Raw genomic sequence first — 21,325 nt, forward strand, 5'->3', positions numbered from 1 at the left:
TGCCCCCTAAACCTAAAAGCTGGTTGTTCCACCCTTAGCAACAACAACTGCAACCAAACGTTTGAAATAACTTTCAATGAGTCTTTTACAGCCCTGTGGAGGAATTTTGGCTCCACTCATCTTTGCAGAATTGTTGTAATTCAGCGACATTGGAGGGTTTTCCAGCATGAACAGCCTTTTTAAGGTCATGCCACAAATGCCACTTAATCGGATTCAGGTCAGGACTTTGACTAGGCCACTCCAGTCTTTATTTTGTTTTTCTTCAGCTATTCAGAGGTGGGCCTGCTGGTGTGTTTTGGATCATTGTCCTGCTGCAGAACCCAAGTTCTTTCAGCTTAAGGTGACGAACAGACACATGGTCGGACATTCTCCCACAGGATCTTTTGGTAGACAGCAGAATTCATAGTTCCATTTATCACAGCAAGTCTTCCAGGTCCTGACTCAGCAAAACAGCCCCAAACCATCACACTACCACCACCATGTTTTACTGTTGGTATGATGTTCTTTTTCTGGAATGCAGTGTTTCTTTTACGCCAGATCAACTGGGACACACACCTTCCAAAGTGTTCAACTTTTGTTTCATCGGTCCACAGAATGTTTTCCCAGAAGTCTTGGGGATCATCATCAAGATGTGTTCTGGAAAAATTGAGACGAGCTTTAATGTTCTTTTTTTGCTCAGCAGGGTTTTTTGTCTAGAAGGCCATTTTTGCCCAGTCTCTTTCTGATGGTTGAGGCATAACCACAGACCTTAACTGAGGCAAGTGAGGCATGTCTTCACCATTTGTGGACAATGGCTCTCACTGTTGTTCGCTGGATTCCCAAAGGTTTGGAAATGGCTTTATAAGCCTTTGCAGACTGATAGATCTCAATTACCTTCTTTTTCAAATGTTCCTAAATTTCTTTGGCTCTCGGCATGCTGTGTAGCTTTTAAGGATCTTTTGGTGGACTTCACTTTGTCAGGCAGGTCCTATTTAATTGATGTCTTGATTTAGAACAGGTGTGTCAATAATCAGGCCTGGGTGTGGCAGTGCAGTAGAGACAGTGTACTCAGGTGTCAGAAACCACAGTTACGGTATGTTTTAACAAGGGGGCAATCACTTTTTCACACAGGGTCATGTAGGTTTGAATTTTGTTTCTCCCTTAATAATAAACACCTTCATTTCATTTTGTGTTTACCTGTGTTGTCTTTGACTAATATTTAAATTGGTTTGATGTTCCAAAACATTGAAGTGTGACAAACATGCAAAAAATCAGGAAATCAGGAAGAGGGAAAACACTTTTTCAAACCACTGTATATAGTATGTTGCACTTTGACCAGACTTAACAAGTTTTGATCAGAATTGTAAATGTGGCATATATAGAGCTTCAGGGGGTACAGAAAATATTTAGACCCCTTTACATTTTTTATTTTTCGTTTCATTGCAGCCATTTGCTAAAATAAAAAAAAGTTCATTTTATTTCTAATTAGTGTACACTCAGTACCCCCCAAAAAACAGAAATGTAGACATTGGGCCAGTCAAGAATGGTCACAGTTGTTCCAAAGTCAATCCTTTGTTATTTTAGCTGTGTGATTAGGGTCATTTTCTTATTGGAAAGTGAACCCTCGGCCAAGTCTGAGGTCCAGAGCACTCTGAATGAGGTTTTCTTCCAGGATATCTCTGCACTTGGACGCATTCATCTTTCCTTCAACTACAACCAATCAACCTGTCCCTTCAGCTAAAAAACTCCTCCATAGCATGATGCTGTCACCACCATGTTTCACTGTTGGGATTGTATTGGGCAGGTGATGAGCAGTGCCTGGTTTCGATCTTTGACTCATCAGACCAGAGAATCTTATTTATAATAGTCTCTTGTTCTAATCCTTGTGTTTTTGGCAAACACTGTGCAGGCTTTTATATATCTTGCACTGAGGAGAGGCTTCTACCAGGCCACTCTGCCATAAAGCCCTGATTGGTGGAGGGCAGCAGTGATAGTTGACTGTGTGGAACTTCCTCCCATCTCCCTACTGCATCTCTGGAGCTCAGCTACAGTCATCTTTAGGTTCTTCTCCCACGATTGCTCAGTTTGGCTGGACGGCCTAGTCTTGGAAGAGTTCTGGTCGTCCTAAACTTCTTCTGAAGCTTGAGTGCTGCATAAATGCTCTTTTGTAACCTTGGTCAGATCTGTGCCTTGACACGATTCCGTCTCTGAGCTCCTTGGGTAGTTCCTTCTTCCTCATGATTCTCTTTTTCTCTGACATGCACTGTGAGCTGTGAGGTCTTGTATAGTAAGGTGTGTGCCTTTCCTAATAAGGTCCAATCAGTTCAATTAAACACAGCTGGACTATAATGAAGGAGTAAAACCATCTCAAGAAGGATCAGAAGAAATGAACAGCATGTGAGTTAAATGAAACAAAGAGTGAAAAATGTGAAGAGTGATTTATCCAGACAATGCTGGATTCTGGAGTCTATAAATGGTTGTGTACTTGTGCTTGCCTACCTCTGGATCAGGCTCTCCCACTATGAGAATGTAATATGATATGCCCTGGTGCTACAGTAGGGTGACCAAACGTCCGTATTTCCCGGGACATGTCAGTATTTCACGTCCTGTCCCGGGCGTCCCGGGTTTTTTTCAGGTGAGGAAATGTCCTGGTTTTTAAATTATCTTCATTGGACCAGAGAGCAGCGCAGCGGTGCAGTCTCACGGTAAGAGCACACACACAACGCTCCACCCTCAATGCTCCACCCTCACCCCCCCCCCCCAACTTTTTTGAAGTTGGACCACTTCATTTGAACACAATCTGGCTGACTGACTGTGGTTTTGTAAACTTCTCCAGCCTGATGAGCATCAACAATTCTTCTTCCGAGCTGCTCAGAAATCTTTTTTGTGCCATAATTAAAAACGTCCCATCCTAAATCCACCATTAAAATATCTACTTATCTTAAAATCCCACATTTTGGCACTCACAGACATGAAGGTTGGTGTTATATTCAATCATTATGTTTTTGTACTTTAGATATTCTTTGTTTGGTTACAGCTTTGGTTAACTCTTCAAATGTAAAGACAGCATCTTGCAGTCCACTAAAAAAACTTTTTCTTAAAATTATTCTACTTAGCACCAAAAATGTCCACTGTCTGTGAGTACCATTTTGCTTAGTGTACTGATATTGTATAGTACTACAGTAACAGATCAGCCACAGTCTGAGACAGCACATCTTAACAGGGAACATATTTAGTAGGTTTTTCTGATAAATTGGTCAACAAGGGTATCCAAAATAAGGGGTTATAAACTGGACATAAAGTTTTTATTTACAGTTTATTTTACTTTTTATTTTAATTACAGACAAAAAGATACAATCAGAAAAAACAGCCATGTAGAACAGGATAATTATTATTATTTAACCAAAACAAAACACCAAAACTATATTTTGAGGGGAATTGCCATCAGAATCATCTGGGTTGGGTTTCCGAAAAGGTTCTCAGCACGAGTTTGTATCACACTAAGCAGTCTCTCTCTCTACATGTTAAGATGTCTTTAAAGCTAAGATGCTTTTGGAAAAATGCCCCCAGAATGGTTACTCTAAACCTTACAGAATCACACTTAGGTTTCAGGCAGTAGCGCAGTAGTTATTGCAGTGTCGGCTGCACACTACAGCACACTTCAGCACGGGTGATCCACCAGCAGTAACAGGGCTGACAGTGCCACCTACTGACCAGGTATTCACCACTTTAACTGACTGACTGCTATAAAGAGAGAAAAAAAAAATGAAACGATTGAACAATTCCTCCTCAAACTAAACATCAGTCATCAGAAAGGAAAAAAACAAAGAAACTATAATAAAGTTCAGTCCGTTTTGCTGCGCTGCACCGCTCCAGGAAGCTTCTCCTGCAACCTGAAAAACAAAAGCACCAACCACAGAAAATTAAAGGAATATTTAATTTAAAAAAAATGTAATGTAATCTAGCTTCAATAGTAACAAAAAATTTGATTTCATTATCTGCCAGTTAGCACTATGTGCAAATGTAGCTAAAAAGTGATGTAAATTATATCCTACAAACAATGCTAAAGCTAAGGTAACCAACACAATATAAAATCAATCATACATACCACTAGTTACTGCTGGTACTGGAAGCTTATACCCCACTAATTATAACTGGAGCTATGCTAAGGCTAGTTTAGCTAACATGTTCTGGAAGCTTTTACCCCACCAATTAGCAATAGAGCTATGCTAAAGCTAATGCAGATAAGTTATTGGAGTTCCATATTCCACCAGTTAGCACTTAAACTACGATGCTAATGTAGCTAACAAATCCTCTACTGCACTAGTTAGCACTGAAGCTGCTTGCAAGCTATATTGGATGCTTACATCCCACTAATTAGACCTGGAGCTATGCTACGGCTAATGCAGTTAACTCATAATAAAAGCCACCAATCAGGACTAGAGCTACAAAGCTAATGTAGCTAACAAGCTAAAAAAAAAAAAAACATATACCTCAACAACACAGCTATGCTTGATAGTAGCAGTAGTAGTAGTAGTAGAATACACAATTTCTAATGCCGTTCTATTTTTTTTTAAATATCTTTAACTCTCCTACTTTTCCAGTTTCTCCTCCAGCTGAGTCTTCACCAGCTCCACATAGCGATCAATCTGGGTCTGAGGACAAGATAATAAACTGTGCAGTAAATTATAAATATACATTTACCAATTACAAACATTTTATATACTCTTTGTTGTTTTTCCAGCAAAAAATATCTTTAAAAAAAAGATATTGGCAGTGTGGGCAGTGTGCCAAGTCTGCATCTCCATTAGAGGTTAGATCGGGCCCAAAAAATCTGACCCGTCCCAGCCCGAGCCCGTGCACGTTCTGCCCGAGCCCAACCCAACCCGAACCATGAACTGGCTGTTTTCGGGCTGTTTGAATGAGCGAAATATAATCAGAATTATGTTAATTAACACTGTAACATAGAAGCATAGAACTATTATTTAATTAAAATGATTTTTAAGAACAGCTACACACACTGCTGCGAGTCAAACGCGGAGGCGTTCACGTGCGCCCAGAGCTACGTGATGATAACATTTTTCATTTTTATTATAGTTTAATTTTTTTTTTTTTGCTCCTATAGTTCAGTAAGTTTTAATTTGTTTTTAGAGTGGGCTTGCTAGTTTTTATTAGTTTTCACACATCTTATCAGAGAGATCAATCTAAGAAACGAGAGAGAGAGACAGATTTGTGTGTTCTGGTGTATGAGCTACTCACAGGTAAAGGTTCTAACACACTGTATCTCCTGTTTCTCTTTCATCTGCCTCGCGCTCATATTGTAATCCCATACATAATTCTGCAGTTTCTCAGTGTATTCTGTCGTATTTTGCGGCTAGTGCGAGCGCTTTAAACGAGAACAAACGTCAAGGACCGCAAGGCGCCGTGCGCTGCCGCTGCTGTGCCGTATCCGACTCCCTGCTGAATCCGACTGAATCGGCACAACACCGCCCGCTGTACAACTCCACTGAACAACAGCGGATAAAAAAATTAAACACAAAAATGAGGGTATTCTATCAGTAATTTCAGTTCGTTTTAGTTAGTTTTATAAACACCAGTGTTGGGCACGTTACTTTGAAAAAGTAATTAGTTATAGTTACTCGTTACTTCTCCAAAAAAGTAACTGAGTTACTAACGGAGTTACTCCACTATAAAAGTAATTAGTTACCAGTAAAAGTAACTATCGCGTTACTTTTTATTATTCGCCCGTCAAAAAAAGGAAATCAATTATGCATTTACTATTATTATTAGAAAAATAACAAAAAATAACAAACGAAAATAAACCCAAAATGTTAACAAAAATATAATCTAACGAATTTCAAAAAAATAAAACGAAATTCTCCACACAACCAAAGAAAATTACTAAAACTTGTAATACTGAAAAAAGCGGAAAAACGCGTCTGGGGATGAAATTTAACAAACCAAGCCACACTCAAAAGAAATATGTATATATAAAACAAAATAATGGACAAAAACAACAATTTAATGCCCGTTAAAATGGTATTAATATAAGAGCTTCACCAAAAGAGAATAGAGGTTAGATCGTGCCCAAAAAATCCGACCCAGCCGGAGCCCGTGCACATTCTGCCCAAGCCCGAACCATAAACTGTCATTATGAGCCTGACCCGATCCGCCCCATAAACTGTCTGTTTTCGGGCTGTTTGAATGAGCAAAATATAATCAGAATTATGTTAATTAACACTGTAACATAGAAGCATAGAACTATTATTTAATTAAAATGATTTTTAAGAACAGCTACACACAATGCTGCAAGTCAAACGCAGAGGCGTTCACGTGCGCCCAGAGCTACGTGATGATAACATTTTTCATTTTTATTATAGTTTAATTTTATTTTGTTTTTATTTTTTCTGTTCATTTTAGGGTGGGCTTGCTAGCGCGAGCGCTTTACACAAGAACTAACGGACCACGAGGTGCCGCGCGCTCGGCACAACAACTCCCGCTGTACAACTCCGCTGTACAACAGCGCTTATAAATAAATTAAACACAAAAATGAGGGTATTCTATCAGTAATTTCAGTTCGTTTTAGTTAGTTTTATAAACACAAAATACAGTTTGAGATAGTTATGTTTTTTCCTTTTAATTACCGTTTTTATTAGATTCAGTTAACACAAATGTTTTTCACTTTCAGTTTTCGCTATTTCGTTCGCTTTAGTGAACAATAATAATTGGTTACTTAGTAACATTGTAATTATCACACCAGAGCTTTATATAAAATAAAAATAGGAGCCCGATTTCGGGTCGGTCCTCAGGTCAGGTCGGGTTCGGGCAGAGAATCTAAGCTCTAAAAGAGAAAGCAGCAGCACCACAAAAACCGGAGCAGCTAAAAAGAGCTTAACGTCCTTAATTCGGAACTTGGGTTGTCCACGGCAATCACTGAATTGATAAGAGCACGCAAATCGTCACAATTGTGCCTCACTTCACCACGCCAAACCACGTAAACCTACAGGCACAGCGGCCAGAAGCTCAAGTTCACCGGACAGAGGAGGGGTTAACCAGGGCAAAGCGAAGTAAAAAAAAAAAAGTTCATAGAGCTGCTAAAGTAACGTGCAGTAACGGGGTGTCGGAAATGGTAACGGCGTTATAGTTACAGTCATAGTAATTAGTTAGATTACTCGTTACTGAAAAAAAGTAACGGCGTTAGTAACGCCGTTAGTTTTAACGCCGTTACTCCCAACACTGATAAACACACAATACAGTTCCAGTTAGTTATGTTTTTTCCTTTTAATTACTGTTTTTATTAGATTCAGTTAACACAAATGTTTTTTCACTTCAGTTTTTGCTATTTCGTTAGAATTAGAAAACAGATGCCTACATCTCTGACTATTTTCTGGAGCCCGATCCGACCCGAGAAATGTGGTGGGAAATCTCGGCCCGACCCGACCCGAGGTTCGGGCAGAGAATCTAAGCTCTAATCTCCATAAAAGTTGTCAGTAGAGGAAAGCATAAAGTGCTGCAAGATTTTCTGGGAAAACACTGCACTGACTTTAGACTTAATGTAGCACAGTGGACCAACACCAGCAGATGACATGTCTCTCCAAACCGTAAATAATTGTGGAAACTTTACACTAAACTTTGAGCAGCCTGGACTGTGCGTCTCTCCACTCGTCCTCCAGACTCTGGTCTCCTAATTTCCAAATGAAATGAAAAATTTACTGATGATCAGTGATGGTTTGGAGAGACATTTCATCTGCTGGTTTTGGTCCACTGTGTTGTTATATTAAGTAAAAAAAATAAAAATATTAAAACTTCAAGCTTTTCTCAGCTGACAACTTTTATGGAGATGTGGATTTCATTTTCCAGCAGGACCTGGCACACTGCCCATAACACCAAAAGTACCAATTGGACTTATATAATATTCTAATATTCTGAGACAACGATTTTTGGGTTTTCATTGGCTGTAAGCCATAATCATCAATAATAAAATAAATAATTTTTTTTAGATGCACAAGTACCAACAGTATAAGGTAAATCATTTATGCATTTAAAAGCCTCACTTTATCTGCTTTAAACAGTATCTAGAGTTTTGTGATGAATTTACTATGATGTGACAGAGTAACACTTTTTTACACAATACTCTCTGTAGTTTTATTCAGTTAATATTACCAACAAAGTATCTGGAAAGTCCTATTAAAGCACCCAAAATAAAATGTTTTTAAAAGCTTTCAGCTGGCAATTTTAACTAAATATTTTAGCTACTTTTTGTGTTATGGATATAAAAATAGGGCAGTTAGCACTTGAGCTGTGCTAAGTTAATTTAATAATTAAAGCCTATATTTATAAGCAATAATGCAGCTAACAGGTAACTGAAGATCATATCCCGGTAATTAACACTTGAGCTATGAGGGCAATGTAGCTAACATGTAAAGGAAGCTTATACCAAACCAATTAGCATTGAAGCTATAAGGGTAATTTGGCTAACATGTAAACAAAGCCTTTACCAAACTACTTAGCACTGAAGCTATAAGGGTAATGTGGCTATCATGTAAAGGAGGCTTATACAAAACCAATTAGCATTGGAGCTATGAGGGTAATGTAGCTAACATATTAAGAAACCTTATTCCAAACCAATTAGCATTGGAGCTATGAAGGTAACTTATAAAATGTTCCCTCTATTACATAGCAGGGGGTAGCAACCCATTTTAAATGTTAGAAATTCATTGAAGCTTAAACCCCACCTATTCCTCACTATGTATCACCTTTGCACATTTGTTTCTGACCTAACTTGCATTTTTATAATGGGCTTAGAGGGCGAATAGCCGCTAATATTAAGGGAGGGTCTACTACTTAAAGTACAAACATCAGAAGATAACCTGTGTTGAAGCTCCTACCTTGTTTTTCTCGTAAACCAGAGGAGCACAGAAAAAGGTGATATCAGCTGCAGACAGAACAACAGACGTTAGGAGGTTAACATCATCAACTTCAGTGTCCAACAGACTATGACCCTGTCTACACCTTGCAATAACATGCCTGCAGGGTGATCTGATAAGTGTCCAGCACAAAATACAGGCATGAACGGGATACAGTTTTCAGCATCGTAATCCAATCACCCAAACCACATGTGCATATGACCACGTTATTTTATGCCACAGTGTTTTGATGCATCCCTGAAAGCAAAACCCCACCTATCTTAACCGCATCACAGACCCTATAAGAACGTATATAACTAATACCACTCCATGTACTGTTTGCACTGGTTAGCACACTACAATAAGACACTAAAGGATAATGGTGATTGTTAGAGCCATTATGGAAATAAGTAAATTGTAACTTAAAATTTTGTAATATTTAATGTTTGTTGGAATATTTGATTAGACTGACTGTTGCCTATTCAGTAATATTTTTTGTTTAGTAAGTTTTTGCTTAATTATATTAATTTATTCGTGACATCATGCGGCTGAGGCTTGAAGTTGCATCAGCCACTAGAGGGTTATAGTGCAACAGTTTTTGACCGTGACTACATGGAACTAAGCCATTCTCTTAAAAATATGGAAAGAACTTTTATTTTTCTTTGTAATCTGAATATTTTGGTTCAGTAAACAGCTGAAACTTTAAAGAAGTCTCGCGTCATTGACTTAAGCTCAAGGAACTGGTCATTATTTGAATTTTGGAGAAACTGCACCTACAGTGATACTCGTAGCTAGAGCACAGGTGGAACCAGTTGCCTCATCTCAGACACAGTTAAAATGTCAGGTGTGAATGACTGACTTTTACCAATCATTTGATATCAGATCATTCAAGACACATGTTATTGCCAGGTATAAAAGGGACCAGAAAGCTGTTTCTTACCCAGGATTAGAAGAGTTACACCATTAAAGACAGCACCCACGTACGTCAGGATCCACATCAGACCCGCCAGCTATAACAGAGACAGTAGTTCTGGGTGGGTTCTGTACTGAGAATTATTATGGTACACTGATACATTCTTGCAATTCTAGACAACATCCTTATAATCCATAACCATTAAAGGAGGCAAATCTTGGTCCCGAAATGATAAATCCAGAAAAGGATTTTCAAGAAAGTACAAATTTGCTCCAGGATTTTGTTACCAGGATTCTAAGTTCGGTACACAATCCTGAGGGAATGCTGATTTTCTGGACTTCAAAGCACCATCAATAACACCATCATATTGCCCACTAGTGGACTAAAACCACAAGAGCCATCCAAGCAGTAGAAACAAAATCCTGATGCAGATTTGTATTTTCTGGACCCAAGAGATTTATCTCCCTCCTTAGTGGACTAAACCAACCTTCAGCGAGTCCACCACATCATCCACCAGCAGAAGCCTCCTGGTGTGGATCAGAGCTCTGTTGAGGTTCAGCAGGAGGACATCAGTGTACCTGTGGGCTGTTTCTGGAGTAATGCTGATGTCCCGGTCCAGCAGAAACCTCAAAAACACATATCATAGTATAAATGCACCCACACAAACATTATGACCACAGCATCAGGGGCAATTTCATACTGTAATATATAGATATATATATATTTTAAATTTTCTGTGTGTTTTGCAACATGAGTTCAGCGTTTCCTGTAATCTCGTATTATTCAACATGTCTAGTGATGAAAATGAATAGATAAAAACGAACAAAAAAAAATACTACATATTACAAAAGGTATGCTCAAGTATATGCAAAAATCTAAGAGCATGAAAATTTTAAACTTTTAATTTATTTTAAACAAGAACATTTGAAAGAATTCAGATGATAGTGTTAATTTTCTATGTATATAATCATATATGTACCTGTATTGTTTTTAATAACCTTTTTTTTTTTTAGTTCATTTAACACTTGTGTGTCAATTTTGTGTCATTACAGTGATTAACTCTAATGTAATTCTTGGCTAAACAAAAACATTTTTTTTGCAAATTATTAATTTAAGTCCACTTTTAATAATAATGTTTTTTTTTAAAGAACATAATTGAATTTATTTTGGTTTTTGGTCACATCTAACTAATTTATCCTAGTTTGTAGGTACCGATAACTTTTAGTTCGGTAATTTAGCTTTTATTTTTTTCTTTCTAGTCCTTCCATATTGATTTTATAACTGTGGACTTATTGAGCAAGTTAAATAAAAGAGATTATTCAATAGAACTGCACAACTGCTGTGGATTTCTGACTTGAAAGCAGCTTTTAACTCTGTTTAAAAATTAATTCGAATTTCACTTATAAAGGCATGGATGATTGAAGAGAAAAACAGTGAAACAATGTTTCGGGAGCAGATTAAAGCAGATTTGATATGGCTGTAAACAAACTTGAATGGATGTCCTTCGTCAGACTTCTGGATGGCTTGGAAGACGGATTTGTAGACTCTGAAGGTGATGGTGACGCAGAGCAGTGCCAGCAGCAGATACGACACCACGCTGATCAGACTGAATGTAGCCAGAGAGACCAGAACCAGCAGAGAACCCCCAAACACCAGAGCTGACCTCTTCATATCCCGCCAGTACACCAGCTCCTCCACCACTGAGAGAAAAAGAAAGAAAGATTAGCATCAACATCCAGAATTAAGTTTTATTAAATCTGGAACGCTGTGTAAAATAAATGTAAATAAAACACAGAATCCAATATTTTGCAAACGTCATAAACTGGTTTTATTTACAATAAAAAAGAGAACACATATCAGATCTCAAAACATTGTAACAGAGCTATGTCTACCATTTTGTAGCATTCCCTCTTTTTCCTGCAGTCTGTAAATGTCTGAGGTGAGGAAAGCAGTTGCTAAATTTCTGTCTCTAATGGAAGATTCTAGGTGCTCAACAGTCCTGCGTTTCTTAGTCTATATACTGTTTTTTGTTGATAGTAACTTTCCAGATGTATAAGCTGCCCACACCACAGGCACTTACCATGACTCATACCATCAGATTCAGGCTTTTGAACTTCGTCTGCTTTATCGTGCTGTACAAAGAATTTAAATTTTTGATTAATCTTACCAAAGAACAGTTTCCATTTTGCTTCTGCTCATTTTACACAAGCTTTTAGTCAAAACAGCATAATTTTCAGACGGTGGTGACGTTTCTTCTTTTGCACATGATACAACTTCAACTTGCATTTGTGTTTTGCACAATGAACTACACAGATAGAGTTCCTGAGCATATGCAGTGATTTCCAGTACAGAATCATGCCTGTTTTTAATGCAGTGCCACCTAAGGGCCCAAAGATCACCAGCATCCAATACTATGTCAGTCTTGTCCCTAACACTCTAAATCTTTTAATGATATTCTGTTGCATATAGGTTGGGATATCCAAAGTGTTCAAAATGTTATGATAAGGAAGGTTTCCTGAAATGATTCCACAAAAATAATAAAAAATATTTTATTTCTGAGAGACTTTACCTCTATAAAATGCTCTTTTTATACCCAGTCATGTTGCAATGCTGTCTTGAGGTTCTAAATTAATTATTGCAAGTTAATTATTTTGCTTTTATTATAATGCTTTACAAAAATTGTAAAATGTTAGCCTAATGTTTATGAGATGTGGATTTTTTTTTTTTACTTTTATTTACATTTTACACAGCGTCCCAACTTTTTTGAATTGTAGATTATTCCTTTTTTCTACTACACAAAATGCTGAGTAAACCATCTAAATACAACTTTGAAAACTAGTCCATCATGTTTTAAAACCACACTGCATCAGAAAGTTTAGAGCTGTTCTGTGTGAATATAAAGGCCTAATAAAGCCTAAGTAACCATTTACACCTCTATACAGAAACACACACTCCTCAACTGCTCAACGTGCTGATTATGAGGGATTATAGCAGGTGGATTGGATTCTGCCAAGCAGAGTGTGATTCTGCTTTAAACCTTGGAAAGAAAGTCATGTGCAAAAGCTTAAACTCAAACCTTACGGAACACTAAGCTTGCAAACAATGCTAATATCCTTCAGTTCAGCTCTGTAACGCTGTATACTGAGCTTATAATCACTGTGCGCAACTATTAAAGTATATTTAAAATATTTAACAGTTTACTAAAAGGGCTGGATTATATATATATATATATGGGTGGGGGAGGGAAGGAATTTGCAAATTTATATAACGCATCCTGTATTGAGTGTCAGTGAGAATGTTGAGCATAATTTATATTAACACACTGGAAATGTGTTTTAAAAACGTATTATTGTTACCAAACACTTTCCATTCCAAAAAAATATATGAATATTAAATGATAGTCCAGCCCTGTTTATACACTGTAATACAAAGATATTAGTTATAGTAGTGTCGTTAATATTTTAACATGTCTATAATGTCAAATAAACAGAGCATTATAGTGGATAAAGCACATGTCATATCTACCTACATATAAACCAATATAAATATTTAGCCTCTCTAATTGGAAATAAAAGTTTATGTTAAAATATAATAACTATAGTTATTGTATTTAGCAAAATTATCAACTTTCTTTTTACATATTTAAACTTCCAAGCTAAATTAGCTTCTAACTTGCTTACCTTGAATTAAAATGGTCCGTTCCACCTTAAATAATAGAGCAGTTTAGGCATCATTTAAGGTGGAACGGACCATTCCTATAATATTAGTCGCACAAACTGTTAATATCCACACATAAACATAAAACGTGTTCAGTAAAGCTGTTAAACCGACCTGAGCGCGCGGAGTTGTGCAGAGTGTTGCTGGAGTTCAGCTCCGCGGGCTGACCGGTACTGTTCGGTTCCTCCATCTCTGCAGGCCGGTGAGGGTTCGGTAAGTGTGTTTGTGTGTGTGTGAGCGCTGTTGTGGTCTGATCACCCCCGCGGTGGGTGGGGTTTTGGGGGTCATGATCCCGGGCCGGAGGCTGCAGGTGACTCAAACCAACTAGATTCAGAAAATAAATCAAACAACCAATACATGGTGTTTTGGCGACACCTGCTGGTCAAGTGTGTGTAAGCGCACTGACGTTATTTAGAGTAAATACACTTTAATATTAGTAAAGAAATACAAATATTTATATAAATTAATATTATATATTATAGAAATATGTAAATCATGAGACTATAACCTACCAGTAGGAACTTTAGTTTTCATATGCCCATTTGTATTCTTAATACACATAAATGACCTGCCGTTAGTGTTGAATGAACCCAGGCTACAGATTCATGCAGATTATACTACTCTTTGTGCACTGTTAATGATCTATCTAATACGTTGAAGGAAGAATTAAAATCTGTAACAAACTAGATCAGTAGCAATCAATTAATGCTATATATACAAACACAAAAAACATTATAGTATAAATAATTTAATAAATCATTTGGGAAACCACTTTAAATAAAGTTAACATTAAATAAAGATGAAAAAAGAATTTAACAATTTCAAGATGTGAAATTTTTGGGTGTTATAATAGATTGCAAGAAGCTAAATTTTGTATTTATGTTTATAGGTATATATTTGATTAAAATGAATATTGTTGTTTTATTTTATATAAACTATGGACAACATATCTCCCAAATGCCAAATAAACAGTTTTCAGATCTCAAAAAAGGCAACGAAACAAGTTCATATTCATAACGTTTTAAGAGTTCAATATTTGGTGGAATAACCCTGGTTTCTAATCACAGTTTTCATGCATCTTGGCATGTTCTCCTCCACCAGTCTTACACACTTTGCAAAAATTTAAGCAGTGTAACTTGTTCCAGAGCTGTACATAAAAATAATAGATAGATCGATAGATAGATAGATAGACAGATAGATAGATAGATAGATAGATGATAGATAGATAGATAGATAGATAGATAGATAGATAGATAGATAGATAGATAGATAGATAGATAGATAGATAGATAGATAGATTTCCCAAAGGAAATTTAGGCAAAATATATATGAATGTACTCACTACCTTCTGTCTGTGTTTATCACTACTTCAGCCATATCACTATCACTATATCTCCTTTTTGGTGTGCTGACCTTTAGCCTACTCTTAAATCTACTTTCCCACCTGTATTCAGGGAAGGCTGGACTGTAAGTCTAAACCTCTAGCCAATCCTGCAGCAGGTGGGCGGGGCCTGGCTGTGTACAAGTGCTGAAAAATACCTTTGTGTCTGTTGAGCAGGTCTGACCGGCCCACTGTCTGTACAGGAAGTTCTCACTGTGATTTACTTCTGTGTTGTCTTTATTCTGACCTGCTTTTAATTCCACAGATAATTTATCCCAAAGGATCCCTGGAGAACGGTCCTATACTAGAGTTCTGCTCTGCAGGCCTGGCAGAAGAAACACACCCAGCATGTTCCTGTGAGCAGCCTGTGACAGCTCTTCACAATGACCCGGGTCATATTCCTCAAAGTCTGGGCCTTCGTGATCTCTGTCCACATCATCAGTCAGGTATGGCTGGGTGTTTAAGCTTTATTACAGTATATTAATGTATTATATACTTGAAAAACAGGTTCTGAACATGTGCAGAATTTTATTAGACCCTAAATTTCAGTTCTGGAGCAACATAAAGTGTTACCTCTACAGTTGGTGTAAGTAAATGTTATTGAACTCTGTAAAAACTTGTAAAAACACCTTATTCAAACATGGTCTGATTTAATTTACATTAAAAAAACAACACTGATACAACACTGATACACTGTTTCTCTATATTAATGTATTTAAAATATTTTAAATAATTAAAAATAATTTTAAAATAATGCAGAATTAATTTAAAGTGATTGGTTTCACTGTAAGTAAAAGGCTAAAATAAAAGTATCAATGGCACTAGCTGTTTAAAGGCCAGGACCAAAAGCAGGGCTTGACACGGGGCCACCAGCACGCAAAAAAATCATACACTTTTCTATTGGAAGGGCAACCATTTAAGGGCATAAAAAAAACACATTCTAAATTTTCTCGCTCTAAAACAGTGCTTCTCAAACTGAGGGCCACTGTGGGCCACCATGGGGGCCAAAGAAGTATATTAGGTTTTATCACCTCTATATATGAGTTTCCAAACCTTCATCATACTTTCTTCTTTCCATCATTCTGATACAGGCTGATCTTAGTTTAACCTGTTTAAAGAATGCTGTTCCAGACCTGCATTCTTTTTGCAGGTTTTGGTATAGTCTATAGTCTAATTCAGGTATTTCTATGAATGTTTTGCACCTTGTGGTGAACCCTCTGCTCTGGTACACCGACTTCCTGGAGTGTTCCTCACTTGGGTGGATGTCTAGATGTGTTTTTTGTTCACCATCAAAAAGATTATGCGATCATAAACAACAACTGTCTTCCGTGGATGTCCAGGCCTTTTAGGCCCTTTTGATTTCCCAAGCTCACCAGTGCGCTCTTTTTTCCCCAGAATGTACCAAACTGTTGGTTTAGCCCAGGGGTGTCCAAACTACGGCCCGTGGGCCATTTGCGGCCCGTTTCCTTTTTTGGAGCGGCCCGTGAGGTATTTTAGAAATAAAATGAAAGTTGGCCCGCTGTTAAGCAGGTTTTATAATGTGAGATTCAAAGTTTGAATGCTAGGTGTCAGAAACGGGCCAAAGAGTCGGAGAGGGTGCGCATTTCTAGCGCAGAGAAGCGGGCCAAAGAGTCTAAAAGCGGAGAGGGTGCGCATTTCTAGCCAGAAAAACGGACCAAAGAGTCTAAAAGCGGAGAGGGTGCGCATTTCTAGCCAGAAAAACGGACCAAAGAGTCTAAAAGCGGAGAGGGTGCGCATTTCTAGCCAGAAAAACGGACCAAAGAGTCTAAAAGCGGAGAGGGTGCGCATTTCTAGCGCAGAAAAATGGGGCAAAAGAGTCTAAAAGCGGAGAGGATGCGCATTTCTACCGCAGAAAAATGGGCCAAAGAGTGTAAAAGCGGAGAGGGTGCACATTTCTAGCCAGAAAAACGGACCAAAGAGTCTAAAAGCGGAGAGGGTGCGCATTTCTACCGCAGAAAAACTGGCCAAAGAGTGTAAAAGCGGAGAGGGTGCGCATTTCTAGCGCAGAAAAATGGGGCAAAAGAGTCTAAAAGCAGAGAGGGTGCGCATTTCTAGCGCAGAAAAATGGGGCAAAAGTGTCTAAAAGCGGAGAGGGTGTGCATTTCTACCGCAGAAAAACGGGCCAAAGAGTCTAAAAGCGGAGAGGGTGCGCATTTCTAGCGCAGAAAAACGGGCAAAAGTGTCTAAAAGCGGAGAGAGTGCACATTTCTAGCACAGAAAAACAGGCAAAAGAGTCTAAAAGCGGAGAGGGTGTGCATTTCTACCGCAGAAAAACGGGCCAAAGAGTCTAAAAGCGGAGAGGGTGCGCATTTCTAGCGCAGAAAAACGGGCCAAAGAGTCTAAAAGTGGAGAGGGTGCTCATTTCTAGCACAGAAAAACGGACCAAAGAGTCTAAAAGCGGAGAGGGTGCGCATTTCTAGCGCAGAAAAACAGGCCAAAGAGTCTAAAAGCGGAGAGGGTGCGCATTTCTACCGCAGAAAAACGGGCCAAAGAGTGTAAAAGCGGAGAGGGTGCGCATTTCTAGCGCAGAAAAATGGGCCAAAGAGTGTAAAAGCGGAGAGAGTGCGCATTTCTACTGCAGAAACACGGGCCAAAGAGTCTAAAAGCGGAGAGGGTGCGCAATTCAACTGCAGAAAAACGGGCCAAAGAGTCTAAAAGTTGCCGAAATTAAGGACTTTTATATCTTAGTTTATACAACACTGTCAAAGATAAAGATAGTTAGTCAAGTAAAATGGTGTGTAAATGAAATAATCAGGAAAAAAGTTATTATTTAAAGTGGTATATTTCATTATTTGTTTTATAACAGAGTGTGGCCCGTGACTTCAAATATATTTCTCCTTCTGGCCCCCAACAAAAAAAGTTTGGACACCCCTGGTTTAGCCGCTTCTAACATTTCCGCTATTTCTCTGTCTACACTTCAAAAGCATCTCAGGTGTTTCATTTCAGATCCAGTGTGATGACATGCAGAGCCCAAAATATAAAGACTGTGTCACTGTCCAAATATTTTTGGGCCTGACTGTAGCAACAGGAACTAATTAAGCTGCCAATTCATCATGATTTTTTTTAGGAAATGCACTTTAAAAATTGTTTATCATTCGAGACCTGGGTTATTTGATCAGTAGAGATTTGAGCATTGGCTGGAGATGTACAGAAAAACCCAGAACCATATTTGTATTTTATAATGATTAGAAGGGTTTTGTAGAAGCTAAAACTCAGTCAGAGCTAAGATATCGAGTTTAACATTGGTTTTGGGTGACTGTTTAACAGAAGTGTATGAATGTAATTGTCTGCCATATAATTTGATGTGCTATAGTACCAGTAATTTAGTATTGGTACTGATGGTACTGCATGTTTAATGTTGCCGGTGTTGTTTTTTTTTATGGCTCAGGTCCACGGAGAGCTGTCAGAGGAGACGACCCGGCTGGTACCTGAGCAGCTGTCGGGCCTGCCGGTTCTGCTGGACCTCACGGTGAAAGAGGGCAGCAGTGTGGTTATCTGGTGTAATGTGAGCGAGGTTCTGGATCACGTCGTGTGGTACAACTCCAAAGGACAGGTTCTGAAAGCAAATGCGTCAGGTAAAATATCGTGTTCAGGTTTTACTCTCCAGTGTCCATTAACCCAGAACCGAATCATACACATGCAGTATATGCTGTCTGGAACCTTTAATACCTGTAATTCTTTTAATGCTGGACCAGTATAAACCAGCATGTGCTGTGTTTAGAATTTTGATATACTCGTCATTCAGCATCAGACCAGTAACAAACAGCTCTTCTCTGTTCAGGTGAGGGTGGGTGGATGCTGGTAGAGAAAGACAGACTGAACATCAGCTCTGTTTCATTCGAGGACAGAGGGCGGTACACCTGTGTAGCCTGGAATTCTGCCGGTGTCTTCAACTACACTGTGAGTTTGAGGGTGAGCTACACCCACAGCGGCCTGGGCCTCTACTACGTCATCATCTGCCTGGTGGCTTTCTCCATCACCATGGTCCTCAACATCACCCGCCTCTGCATGGTCAGCACCCACCTGCGCAAGACCGAGCGCGCCCTCAACGACTTCTTCCGGGTGGAGGGAGCTGAGAAACTGCAGAAGGCCTTCGAGATCGCCAAGCGCATCCCCATTGTCACCTCCGCCAAAACCCTGGAGCTCGCCAAGGTCAGTGCCAGCGCCGGTCTCTGGTATTCCAGCAGACGACAAGAGAGCATGGGGAGGCGGTACTTATGAAAACAATAGAAACATATACTACAGCCACAAAAAAGTTACCACCAAAAAATAATATATGGTTATGCTCGTGTTCATCAGGGAAAAAATCCATTGATGGAATAACCTAGTCTATATTTAGTATATTCAGGTAGCCAGCTGACCTCATTCTTTCAGCACATACTGTTGCTGAACCTAAGCCTGCAGACCAACTGCAGCAACAACCCCACATCATTTACTTACTTAAATCCAGGTGGAGACTTTTTTTTTTTTGGCCAGGCAGTGTATATAGTGTACAAGTCTGTTTAGAACACTTTTTAGAACAATTAATAACCAGAAAGAAGCTCTAAATATATGGAAAATGTTAAGAATTAAATTATATGAAAAAAATAGGAACAATAAAAAAATAAGAGCATTAATATCCATAATGGAATAAAAAAATATCCAGTATGGCAAAAAAATTAAAATACTTTCCAGAAGAAAGTTGTAATCAAATTTAAATCCATATTTTTATATGTGTATGTGCAAAATATATTAAAAACATATAGTGTGTGTGTGTTAATAAATACATTCCAAAAAATCAGTTTGATGCAGAATTAAATTCTATTAAAAGTCCTGCAGAGTGAGGTTCCAATGGCATTAAAAGCTATGTGTGGGTAAAAGCAATATGCATTCAAATATGTATTCAAATACCAAGTTCAAGATAGATAGATAGATAGATAGATAGATAGATAGATAGACTGTATTAAATGGCGTTTATTATTGCCACGTTTTCTTCTGCATACTTGAAATAATAAATAAATCATTGAATTTAGTATTTATATTGAATGTAAGAGGAAATATAATAATAAAAGTGAATATTGGGTTGATGTTAATCTGACTGGTCTGGAATATGACAGTTAGTGTTAGTGAATGTACAATATTTTTAATATATTAATGATAAAGGCTGTTTGATATGCTGCAGGTGACGCAGTGCAAGACAATGGAGTTCGCGAGGCAGATGGAGGACCTGGCCCGGAGCATCCCACTGCCCCCACTTATCCTCAATTGCAGGATGCCGGCGGACGACACGGAGGCCCACCCTGCTGATGGTGGGGGTCTGGCAGCTCTGGAGCAGAACCAATCTTCAGTTGTGCAGAGCGACCCGGCGGAGAGGGAACCGCTCTGCAGGAACAGTCTGGACGTCACAGTGTCTGTCCACCATTTATCAGAGACTGACCGTCCACCTGCTCATGCTGAGGAGCCCAGTGTTAACACACACACCTTCGAGATCGACACTGCTAATGCTAATGCTAATGCTAACACTTAGCATAGCTAATGTTTTTTTTTTAAAGGAAAAGTTCAGTTAATAGGAACAAACAGCCATCAGTCAACATGTTGCAATTGTTGTAGAAAAGAAAATGAAAGGTGGGCTACTCCCACCTCTCGTCCGGGGTACAACTCCCCTGCGTGTTCGTTTGATAGAGAGAGTCAGACAGGTGGAGTGAAGTTGAAAGCAAACCAGGTATTTATTACAAAGTGCTGAATATTCAGGAGAACCCACACATGAAAGACCGTCTAACAGCCGTCCCAGCATAAGTTCTGACCCCCCTCTGATCTGACTCCATGTTTTATACCCAAAATGACGTAAGCCTGTTGATGAGGCGTTGTTAAAATCATCTCATGTTAGCATGCACGTGTTAATACTGAAGTTTCACGTGTCTGACAGGACCACTAGTGTTTGACCTTGACTGTGTTCTTCCATCCTGGCACTATCTGTGTGTGTGCGTCACCCCCCGCTTTGAAGCAGAGGTTTTTTAGGGAGGCACTCACTCACCAAAAGGCTGCTTTGATCTAATAGCCTTTTTGTAGCAAATTAGCCCCGTACCAGTCGAATTGATGACCGTTAGTTAGGGTCATGCAGTAAAACAAAATACTTCAAGCCTGAGCTACATCTCATATGTTATATGTTAATGTGGGTTAATTTGTCATATAATAGAGTCTGTGTTAGTCACATGCCTGATCAAACAATGTTTTACTATATATGTAAAGAATATATTGTGATTATTGGTTAATCTTCTATATAATTGCGTGTAAAATACACTGTGAGTAAAAATGATCAAATATAATGTGAGTATTGGTTAATGCCTATACAATACAAGGTTTCACACAATAATTATGTAATTATAGATACTAAGATAAGTAATCATTATTGAAAGATATTTGTCAATA

At 38.5% G+C, this 21,325-nt stretch overlaps 2 protein-coding genes across 2 annotated transcripts; one reads left to right on the forward strand and one right to left on the reverse strand.

Annotated features, from left to right (window-relative positions):
• Window positions 1–3,276: 3,276 nt before the first annotated feature.
• On the reverse strand, window positions 3,277–13,750 carry LOC103021356 (reticulon-3-A). Its single transcript, XM_022676355.2, has 7 exons — window positions 13,630–13,750; window positions 11,288–11,498; window positions 10,286–10,424; window positions 9,826–9,895; window positions 8,868–8,914; window positions 4,576–4,634; window positions 3,277–3,872 (listed from the first exon to the last, which is right to left on the reverse strand). The coding sequence occupies exons 1-7, from the start codon at window positions 13,703–13,705 to the stop codon at window positions 3,824–3,826; spliced, it is 651 nt and encodes a 216-aa protein (XP_022532076.2). The 5' UTR covers window positions 13,706–13,750; the 3' UTR covers window positions 3,277–3,823.
• Window positions 13,751–15,069: 1,319 nt separating this feature from the next.
• On the forward strand, window positions 15,070–20,759 carry LOC103021671 (microfibrillar-associated protein 3-like). Its single transcript, XM_007236270.4, has 4 exons — window positions 15,070–15,342; window positions 18,306–18,492; window positions 18,699–19,069; window positions 20,079–20,759. Exons 1-4 carry the CDS (start codon window positions 15,280–15,282, stop codon window positions 20,421–20,423), a joined length of 966 nt encoding a protein of 321 aa, XP_007236332.3. The 5' UTR covers window positions 15,070–15,279; the 3' UTR covers window positions 20,424–20,759.
• The last annotated feature ends 566 nt before the right edge of the window (window positions 20,760–21,325 follow it).

The sequence above is a fragment of the Astyanax mexicanus genome, chromosome 17 (assembly GCF_023375975.1).
Source record: "Astyanax mexicanus isolate ESR-SI-001 chromosome 17, AstMex3_surface, whole genome shotgun sequence".
Lineage (NCBI taxonomy): Eukaryota > Metazoa > Chordata > Actinopteri > Characiformes > Acestrorhamphidae > Astyanax > Astyanax mexicanus.

Excerpts from the sequence above, each read along its gene's own strand:
- LOC103021671 (XM_007236270.4), top strand. The coding sequence starts at position 15,280 with ATGACCCGGGTCATATTCCTCAAAGTCTGGGCCTTCGTGATCTCTGTC. Across the intron at positions 18,493-18,698 it reads TCTGAAAGCAAATGCGTCAG|GTGAGGGTGGGTGGATGCTG; the intron begins GTAAAATATCGT and ends TTCTCTGTTCAG. Across the intron at positions 19,070-20,078 it reads AAACCCTGGAGCTCGCCAAG|GTGACGCAGTGCAAGACAAT; the intron begins GTCAGTGCCAGC and ends GATATGCTGCAG.
- LOC103021356 (XM_022676355.2), bottom strand. The coding sequence starts at position 13,705 with ATGGAGGAACCGAACAGTACCGGTCAGCCCGCGGAGCTGAACTCCAGC. Across the intron at positions 9,896-10,285 it reads ATGTGGTGGACTCGCTGAAG|CTGGCGGGTCTGATGTGGAT; the intron begins GTTGGTTTAGTC and ends TCTCTGTTATAG. Across the intron at positions 8,915-9,825 it reads TGTAACTCTTCTAATCCTGG|CTGATATCACCTTTTTCTGT; the intron begins GTAAGAAACAGC and ends TTCTGTCTGCAG.